At 50.6% G+C, this 11,619-nt stretch overlaps 1 protein-coding gene across 1 annotated transcript in view; it reads right to left on the reverse strand.

The window, feature by feature from the left end:
- The window catches only part of map4k4 (mitogen-activated protein kinase kinase kinase kinase 4), a 27,130-nt gene extending 16,127 nt beyond the window's left edge, over nt 1-11,003 (reverse strand). Inside the window, 3 exon segments of the mRNA XM_056452614.1 lie at nt 858-914; nt 10,477-10,542; nt 10,735-11,003. Of these exon segments, the coding sequence (XP_056308589.1) occupies nt 858-914; nt 10,477-10,542; nt 10,735-10,791 (180 nt within the window). The 5' untranslated portion in view covers nt 10,792-11,003.
- Nucleotides 11,004-11,619: the final 616 nt, after the last annotated feature.

Consider the following 11,619-nt stretch of genomic DNA (forward strand, 5'->3'; position numbering starts at 1 on the left):
GACTTGCATGACCTCAGTGAAAACATCACACCTGTTGTGAATGTTCAGGTGTTGACCTGCCTTCACCATCACCCACACTTCAACATGTTATTGATCAACTCTTCTGTTTAGTCCATTATAGATCAGAGATTCTGTTTAAAGATTTTTAGTTTTGGACTATTAGCACTGTTAGCTTCAGTAAAGTTGATCAATTAAAATAAAGTGTTTAATAATCCTCATACTCCTAAATGTCTTGTTAAACATATTCAATAATTATGGATACCGACTGATATGAAACATGACGTCATGATCATTTATTTATAATATCCCCAGCCCTAGTTCACACTGTCCATATCAAATCAACACGACACACACTGCTCATTATTTGCTTATTGGCGGTTAGCAAACCAACAGCGCCCCCTACAGGGCAGGAGTGTGAAGCGCAGGTGCTCTTCCTAGATTTAAACAGCTGCTAAATGAAGCTCATTCTCTGTGTGTTCGCACTTATAAACACACATTAGAGTGAGTGATGGTTAAATGTGTTTGGAAATAGACGTAACTGTATATCGAGGCCGTATGTCTGTCTGGCCAGAGATTCTGAAGTGTGGGACTTTCTGGACTTCCTAAACCACAGCATTATCCACAGATGAAGCTTCAGCAGACTGCGGGACACTGCAGAACCAAACAGCATCTCCAGTCATCAGCGAGCAGAACAGCCCACAACACTCTCAATACTCTGAGAGCGTCACACTTGTCTGACCTGATCGATCATCTCTGAACCCTCTATACAGGATCCTGTTGTGTGTGTTATGAGTGTTCAGATGAGCAGGTCCTGATCAGTAATTCACTAACACACACACACAGGTCTGGACACTCACCTCCGTCACGTCCATCACTTTAATAGCAGCCAGCTGACCCGTCTTCACATGTCGACCCTGAGGGAGAAACAGGAGAGAGGATCACCATCAGCCCTGAGACACACACACACACACACACGCGCACACACACGCACGCACACGCACGCACGCACGCACGCACGCACGCGCACGCACGCACACGCACGCACACACGCGCACACACGCGCACACACACACGCACGCACACGCACCCACGCACGCACTGTAAAAGTGATGGGGAAACAGACTGAAACGTGTGAAGCTGCAGATCTTATGTTAGGGTTGGAGACGGCAGCTTGACAGATATTGGTAATGTACAGCAGGTAACCCGCTGTGTTCTGTGTGTGTTTATCTGCATCTTCAGGCGCTGGTCTGAGAACAGCAGACGGTAACACAGGAACACTGACCCGACACTTCTCTGATTATTGGACTGAACAGGCCTGATGAACGGTGTTGTTTCCTGCTCTGAGTGCTGATCTCCCATGATGAGCTCCACAGGTGACAACAGACACGGCTCAGTCTGACCAGGACACTCGGGCCCGTTTAGTTTAGTTTAGAACACACAAGTTTAGCTGCGGTTCCTCCATGTGTCCACACTACCCCAGAGTTCTCCAGCGCTGGAAACACTAAGGAGGCTGATTTGGTGTTAACCTCTGCTGCTGATGTGTCAGTGTGGATGGGGGAAACCGAGACATCTGAACACGGATCTGATTGGGCCTTTTCCTCAAGAGCTCCCGCGTCCTCTCCTTCAGTTCAGATATGGAGAACACACTCCAGAGGACACGGCGCGTAAACCCAGTGTAGTGTATAAGCTGATCCACATCATCCCCCTGCAGGCTCCGCCGCTTCACCATCACCAATAATGAACACCTGAGATGAGGAACGGCCTATTCTCATTCTGAGATCCACTGACAGACAGCAGAGATGTGGAGGCGTCGTGGAGCTGCAGATCTGTCTGAGCCTCATCTTCACTGTGTGCATATCTCTAACAGAACAGTGTCTGTGTCTGTGTGTGTGTGTGTGTGTGTGTGTGTGTGTGAGAGATGAAGCCGCTTCAGTGTTTGAATACAGCACAGTTCAGGCCTGCTCCAGTCTGCCTGGTTACAAACTCCCTCCACCAATCAGAGAACAGCTCTGAGGTCACATGATTGCCGGCTCTCTGGGGCTGTGAATCATAATACATGAGCAAGCTGACTCGAGACACACACACACACACACACACACACACAGATTACTAAAGGTGTTTCTCCATGACAGAAAAAGGAGCACACACACACACACCACAGCAGCGAGAGTTCAGCGTTTAATGTGTGTGTGTGTGTGTTTTACAGCCACTGATGGAATAGAGGACTGCAGGCAGAGGACAGAGACAGTAGTGTGACTCTCCTGCATGATCATACTGGTCTCTGTGCACGCACACGCACACACACACACACGCACACACACACACACACACACACACACACACACACACACACACACACACACACACACACACACACACACACACACACAGAGATGTGTCATAAAGCAGTAGGTTCTGCTGTAAAGTGTGTTTAGCGGCAGGAGAAGCAGCTGCTCTGGTCATGTGACACAGAGCTGGTGTCTCATTGGTCGACTCAAAAGAAAACAGTGTCAGAGGCGGAGTCACACACACACATGATTACTGCTGAGCTCAGCAGAGTGTGTGCGTGTGTGTGTGTGTTTTGAGGATCCCCTCTGAATGACCAAGACACACACACAAATCTTAGATACACTCAGGCCCTCTATACACACACCGACACTCACAGACATTCAGACTTAGGTGCACACACACACACACACACGCACACACACACACACACACACACACACACACACACACCTCTGATGAGCTCTTTTGTAAGCATGAGCTGCTAGATGTTATATGCTGAGCAGATGCAGAATTGTAGTTCCTGAATGGTTCCAGCTGTGTGCACTGATGCTGAATCATTAATGTACGCTGGTGATGATGATGATGATGATGATGGAGAAATCAGACTGAAGCTGCTGCTAAATGAACAAATGAAATGCTAAATGTGTTTTAAAGGTTGTAAAACGGTCTCTGTGTGTGTGTTTCTCCAACAGGTGTACATGTGGAAACGTCCCTCTCTGTGAATGAGTGTGTTTCTGCTGGCGCTGTGTGTGTTCTGCTGATGTGAATACACACACTCACAGGTGTTGTGCATGCAGGACAGCAGAAGAGCTGAATATGTCAGTATAGAGTGAATGTGAAGTGTGTAAAGCCAAAGACTCTAGAGTACAGCGGACGGGTCACTCGTGTAGTTCTGAATGGGGGAAAGTAGCGGTCAATATGGCGAATGAAGCTCCGCCTACAGGAGCCGATCAGCGATCGCTATAGACTGATGGAGACGCTCAGAGCAGATGTGGTTGCTGCTAGACCGGATACGTTTGCAGTTGGAAGTTAACGAGAATTATTTCTATTATTTATTACATTTCCCATTTATCATATTTTAATAACGTCTACCCCCCACCCCCCCACCCTAAACCCAACCGTCACAGCACTGAAAATATTCATTACTGTTATACAGCGTCATTAAACATGCTGCTTTATTAATGTGCATAACTGCATTTCAGGTCACCCGCGTATCCGATCTAGGGTTAGATCCTAGAACACCAGGATCTACATCCAGCGCCGTCACTCTCCCTGCACAACACACACTCTTACTGTGCTGTGACCACAGCTTAAAGCCCTCCGTGACTTCAGTCAAACAGATAACAGCACGCAGCAGCTATAGGCTAGGCTAAAGAGAGCCGCGCGCAGCCATACCAACATATGCCGTCAGTGGTCATGGCCTGTAGAGGACGCTCTGACACACACACTATTATAAACACACACGCCATCAATATTACGCACACACCATGAGCAACACACACACGCAGTCAGCAAAACACACGAGTATCACACAGCGCCTTTAGCATCATCACGCAAACGCCGTCAGCATCACGCACACACCTTCAGCATCATCGCGCAAACGGCGTCAGCATCACGCACACACTTTCAGCATCATCGCGCAAACGGCGTCAGCATCACGCACACACCTTCAGCATCATCGCGCAAACGGCGTCAGCATCACGCACACGCTAACACCATCATCACACACATGCCTTCAGTGTCACGCACACACCTTCAGCATCATCATACACACCTTCAGCATTACACACACACACCTTCAGCTTCATCACACACACCTTCAGCATCATCGCGCAAACGGCGTCAGCATCACGCACACACTTTCAGCATCATCGCGCAAACGGCGTCAGCATCACGCACACACCTTCAGCATCATCGCGCAAACGGCGTCAGCATCACGCACACGCTAACACCATCATCACACACATGCCTTCAGTGTCACGCACACACCTTCAGCATCATCACACACACCTTCAGCATTACACACACACACCTTCAGCTTCATCACACACACCTTCAGCATTACACACACACACCTTCAGCTTCATCACACACACCTTCAGTGTCCCGCACACACCTTCAGCATCATCACGCACACGCCTTAAGCACCATCACGCACACGCCGTCAGCATCACACACACGCTAACATCATCATCACACTCATGCCTTCAGTGTCACGCACACACCTTCAGCATTACACACACACCTTCAGCATCATCACGCACACATCTTCAGCATCATCACACACACACACCTTCAGCATCATCACGCACACATCTTCAGCATCATCACACACACACACCTTCAGCATCATCACGCACACATCTTCAGCATCATCACACACACACACCTTCAGCATTACACACACACACCTTCAGCATCACACACACCTTCAGCATCACACACACACACACCTTCAGCATCATCACACACACCTTCAGCATGATCACACACGCCTTCAGCATCACGCACATGCCATCAGCATCATCACGCACATGCATTCAGCATCACACACACACCGTCAGCATCATCACGCACACGCATTCAGCATCACACACACGTCGTCAGCATCATCACGCACATACCGTCAGCATCATCACGCACACGCCGTCAGCATCATCACGCACACGCATTCAGCATCACACACACACCGTCAGCATCATCACGCACACGCATTCAGCATCACACACACGCCGTCAGCATCATCACGCACATACCGTCAGCATCATCACGCACATACCGTCAGCATCATCACGCACACGCCTTCAGCATCTTCACGCACACGCCTTCATCATCATCACGCACACGCCAACACCATCATCACGCACACGCCTTCAGCATCACGCACACACCTTCAGCATCATCACGCACACGCCAACACCATCATCACGCACACGCCTTCAGCATCACGCACACACCGTCAGCATCATCACGCACACGCATTCAGCATCACACACACGTCGTCAGCATCATCACGCACATACCGTCAGCATCATCACTCACATACCGTCAGCATCATCATGCACATACCGTCAGCATCATCACGCACACGCATTCAGCATCACACACACACCGTCAGCATCATCACGCACACGCATTCAGCATCACACACACGCCGTCAGCATCATCACGCACATACCGTCAGCATCATCACGCACACGCCTTCAGCATCTTCACGCACACGCCTTCATCATCATCACGCACACGCCAACACCATCATCACGCACACACCTTCAGCATCATCACGCACACGCCTTCAGCATCACACACACGCCTTCAGCATCATCACGCACACGCCTTCAGCATCATCATGCACACGCCTTCAGCATCATCACACACACGCCTTCAGCATCATCACACACACGCCTTCAGCATCATCACGCACACGCCACCATCATCACGCACACGCCTTCAGCATCATCACGCACACGCCTTCAGCATCATCACGCACACGCCTTCAGCATCATCACGCACACGCCTTCAGCATCATCACGCACACGCCACCATCATCACGCACACGCATTCAGCATCACACACACGCCGTCAGCATCATCACGCACATACCGTCAGCATCATCATGCACATACCGTCAGCATCATCACGCACACGCCTTCAGCATCTTCACGCACACGCCTTCATCATCATCATCACGCACACGCCTTCAGCATCACGCACACACCTTCAGCATCATCACGCACACGCCTTCAGCATCACACACACGCCTTCAGCATCATCACGCACACGCCTTCAGCATCATCACGCACACGCCTTCAGCATCATCACGCACACGCCTTTAGCATCATCACACACACGCCTTCAGCATCATCACACACACGCCTTCAGCATCATCACGCACACGCCACCATCATCACGCACACGCCTTCAGCATCATCACGCACACGCCTTCAGCATCATCACGCACACGCCTTCAGCATCATCACGCACACGCCACCATCATCACGCACACGCCTTCAGCATCATCACGCACACGCCTTCAGCATCATCACGCACACGCCACCATCATCACGCACATGCCTTCAGCATCACGCACACGCCTTCAGCATCATCACGCACATGCCTTCAGCATTGCGTACACGCCTTCAGCATCACGCGCACACGCCTTCAGCATCATCATGCACACACCTTCGGCATCACGCACACTGCTTCAGCATCATCACGCACACGCCTTCAGCATCACGCACACACCTTCAGCATCACGCACACACACACCTTCAGCATCACGCACACGCTGTTAGCATCATCACGCACACGCCTTCACCATCACGCACACGCCTTCACCATCACGCACACACCTTCAGCATCATCACGCACACGCCTTCAGCATCATCACGCACACGCCTTCAGCATCATCACGCACACGCCACCATCATCACGCACATGCCTTCAGCATCATCACGCACACGCCTTCAGCATCACACACACGCCTTCAGCATCATCACGCACACGCCACCATCATCATCACGCACACGCCTTCAGCATCATCACGCACACGCCTTCAGCATCATCACGCACACGCCTTCAGCATCATCACGCACACGCCTTCAGCATCATCACGCACATGCCTTCAGCATCACGCACACAGCATCATCACGCACACGCCTTCAGCATTGCGTACACGCCTTCAGCATTGCGCACACGCCTTCAGCATCACGCACACTGCTTCAGCATCATCACGCACACGCCTTCAGCATCATCACTCACACGCCTTCAGCATCACGCACACACCTTCACCATCACGCACACACCTTCAGCATCACGCACACACACACCTTCAGCATCACGCACACGCCTTCAGCATCATCACGCACACGCCTTCACCATCACGCACACGCCTTCACCATCACGCACACACCTTTAGCATCATCACGCACACGCCTTCAGCATCATCACGCATACGCCTTCAGCATCACGCGCACACGCCTTCAGCATCACACACACCTTCAGCATGATCACGCACACGCCATTAGCATCACGCACACGCCATTAGCATCACGCACACACCATTAGCATCATCACGTACACGCCTTCAGCATCATCACGCACACATGCCTTCAGCATCATTACGCACATGCCTTCAGCATCATTACGCACCAGCATCATAGCCACGCTTCAGCATCATTACGCACACGCCTTCAGCATCATCACGCACGCGCCTTCAGCATCATCACGCACACGCCTTCAGCATCATCACGCACATGCCTTCAGCATCACGCACACGCCTTCAGCATCATCACGCACACGCCTTCAGCATCATCACGCACACACCTTCAGCATCACGCACACGCCTTCAGCATCATCACACACACACCTTCAGCATCACGCACACGCCTTCAGCATCATCACGCACACACCTTCAGCATCACGCACACACACCTTCAGCATCACGCACACACACCTTCAGCATCACGCACGCACCACGTGTGTGTGTGTGTGTGTGTCATCTACTATATAACGCTCTAATGCAGTACTGTTAGAGCAGTGTTTCGTTGTTGTCTGTTATCCTGAAGCCCGTCTGCACTGAAACGAAGAGGCTATAACGGGAGGGCGGAGCCAGCTCCAAGTGGACGTGGCTTGAGCTCCAAGTGGGCTGTTCAAACATGCTGGAGTTTCATTTGTTTAATGTCGTGTGTGTGTGACAGAGAACCCAACCTGTGGAGTGTTATGAATGTGACACCCACACCAGCCCTAACCCAGCCTCACATCAACCGGGGCTTCATCTGAGGGGGATAAAACATGAACACATGGAGACAGCAGAGGATAGGTTCTGTCTGACAGCAGAGGGTGGGTTCTGTCTGACAGCAGAGGATGGGTTCTGTCTGACAGCAGAGGATGGGTTCTGTCTGACAGCAGAGGGTGGGTTCTGTCTGACAGCAGAGGGTGGGTTCTGTCTGACAGCAGAGGATGGGTTCTGTCTGACAGCAGAGGATGGGTTCTGTCTGACAGCAGAGGATAGGTTCTGTCTGACAGCAGAGGGTGGGTTCTGTCTGACAGCAGAGGGTGGGTTCTGTCTGACAGCAGAGGGTGGGTTCTGTCTGACAGCAGAGGATGGGTTCTGTCTGACAGCAGAGGATAGGTTCTGTCTGACAGCAGAGGGTGGGTTCTGTCTGACAGCAGAGGATAGGTTCTGTCTGACAGCAGAGGGTGGGTTCTGTCTGACAGCAGAGGGTGGGTTCTGTCTGACAGCAGAGGATGGGTTCTGTCTGACAGCAGAGGATGGGTTCTGTCTGACAGCAGAGGGTTATTTATATATATTTCCAGAAGAGAATACTCTGAGATAATAGATACACATATGAAGAGTAACAGTAGTCTGAAGAGTTTACGCAGAGCAGTGTGTGTGTGTGTGTGTGTGTGTGTGTGTGTGTGTGTGTGTGTGTGTTATTAACTATACTGTTAATGTGGACGGGTCACAGATGCAGCTGACCTCTGACCTCCATCATCAGCTGACAATACGCCAGTAATTGATCCTCTGAGGAGACAGCGGTCCGGACCCGCTCATCTATACTGCGCAGCAGCATTATTAGCGCTAACTAAGCTAACACGCGAGCTTCCATATAAACTAAACTAACTATGATGAGCAGCTGCTACACAAACTGCGGCTACACACACTGTCAGAGAAGCGTTCTGGTATCTGGAGGAGTATAGTGGCCAGAAGGAGGCGGTGTGGAGCATGTCAGAACCGCCAAACAATAGCAACACAACACGAAGAAGAAGACTTCACAGTGAGTTTCCTCGAGTTTACCCTGTGGCTTTACAACGGGGAGAAGAGCTGAGCATTAGCAGCGGCGACATGTGGACCGCCGGTGGGCTTTCCTGTTAGCAGAAACAGAAAATGTGAATTTAGAGAGAGAGAGAGTGGCTTTCTGTTTAATTTACTCACATTATGGGCTAATGAGATAAATAACATCTGTGGTAAACACAACGACACCGCTAATGCTCATCGCTCCACACCTGATCCACACTAAACACATGAACATGAAGCTCTGAAGTGTGTTTCTGTACCCTATAACACTCTATCAGAGCGCCTGTGGAGCGTGCTGTACTGTAGAGCGAACCGTCATCAAGAGTTCTTTACCACAGACCTCATCACAGGCACTCACTGAACCTGACCTCCATTATAAACCGCTATAGGAGAGTCTGCAGGTGGGCATCTCTGCATCAGTCGAGGGTGGAGATGGTGGAGTAAAGCGTCTGAGAACAGCACATGAGGAAACACAGATCAGCACAACCCTAATATCAACACCACAACTAATATACTAATGAAGCGGTTATAACTACTGAATAAACTATGACAAACTACTGTTACACACACACACCGCAACACACACGCGTGACCGGCAGCTTCAGGCCTCTGTTCAACACTAAACAAGATATTCAGAAGAGAAAAGCACAGCAGGAACACACACACACACACACACTCTGGAAGCCCACGTCTGCTCTCCTGCAGGTCATCTTCCAGTGTTCCGGACTGTGACAGAGCTGGTGAGGGTGAAGGACGGCGGTGTGTCTGTGATCTGCGCCTTTAAGACTCCATCAGACAGCAGATGATGCTGTAAAGTGGCTTAAAGAGCAGTAATCTGCAGAGCAGCAGGACCAGTCTAACCAGTGAACACAGAGGAACACTGACACATCACTCATCAGCCAGAGCGGTTACTTGGCCTCATGTCAAACGAAAGAGTCTGAGCTAATGATGAACAATAATAAATCAGTCAGATGTGGAATATCTCCCTCAGAGACAGAAGAGTAACGTCGATCTCTCTCACACACACACACACACACACACACACACACACACACACACGCACACACACACACCCAGCAGTTCATGTAGCGCTGTGTTCACAGTATTAGCGCTGTTTGTACGCCAGAACTCTTCCACAGTGCTGTATTTACACCTTTATAACGCAGGGTCGTGTGCCGCTTCAAAGCCGGGTTGTAATCAATGTATGTTTGTCGCATTGAGTGCGTCTGCGCATGCGCAGAAGTTCACACCCATCAGCAGGGCTAAACCTCTCTGTGTGATGAGAAAACTCCCCGTTAACGTGCATTATTACACCGACACGACACGCTCACCGAGCGCTTTACAAAGTACCGTCAAGCTGAAAGTGAACACCGTCAAAGCACACCGACCTTGTACACTTGTCCGTAGGTGCCATTGCCGACCACTTCCACCAGCTCGAAAATGCCAGCCGGGTCCTGAAACACACAGACGGCGATCAGTGAGGGAGCAGCGAGATACGGACATGATCATGATCACGGTTATGATTATGGATATGATCAGGCTGAGGCCCACAGGAGCGGCCGCGGAGACAAAGGGCCGCGGAACAATGAGCGGGCGCTCCCTGCTGCGCTCCCCGGGCTCCGCGCTCCTCCAGCGGCCACACTCACGCGCAGCGCCGCCAGGTCGATCTCCACCAGGCTCTTCGCGGGAGAGTCGTTCGCCATCTTTCACGCCGTCCGTCGAATAAAACGCGATGCCGTGATTCCTCCGTCCGCTTCAGTCGTGCTGCGCCCGCTCGACGCCGTGGATCATCGTTATTTTCCGCCGATAATCCCGAGAGCAGCGCGGGCCGCAGCGGAGCTCTATTGTTCACGGTGACGATGATGATGATGGCGGATGATGAAGCGCACCGAGTCTGGGTCAGTGCTGAGTCTGGGCGGAGCCTGTGTAATGGGCGGGGCTACTATTTGGAGAGGCGGGGCTCCATCCCGCGGCGGGCACACAACTGTAGCCTGTGCGGGTTCGGGGCTCCTCAACGTCAGCTCACAGTCCCGATAATCATAACAGCACTGTTTAATTAGCACACGCGCATACACACATCACACAGTTACGAATGTCTTGTTTCTAGTGCAAAAGAGGCGAAATGACGAGTGCCACAGCCACAGGTAGCAGTGCAAAACACAGAGCAGAGTCTAATGTGGGCAATATAGAGCGCTCCATCATCAGACTGTGTTTGTGCTAATGGAGTTTGACATGTCCTCTCTTCACTCCAGCTTCAACACTGGGGAATTCCTCTTTAAGTCGGCTTATAGCCAAATCAATATAATAGTTTTACTGTTTGCTTTTCTGAGGTCAGACCTCTCTACACCTTTTATTTCTATTTAATAAAAAATCTGACTTTGCCTCTTTTCTAATTCAAAATGAGATTTAAAAGATCTTAATTAGGCTCATTCACATTGATCTCGGTCATTAATAAATATGAAGCTGTTTTTAATTTAATTTTAATGAAAACAACACGTGATGTTCCTGTTGACTCACTGATATGCAGATAA

Source organism: Danio aesculapii, unplaced genomic scaffold (assembly GCF_903798145.1).
Source record: "Danio aesculapii unplaced genomic scaffold, fDanAes4.1, whole genome shotgun sequence".
NCBI classification, from domain to species: domain Eukaryota; kingdom Metazoa; phylum Chordata; class Actinopteri; order Cypriniformes; family Danionidae; genus Danio; species Danio aesculapii.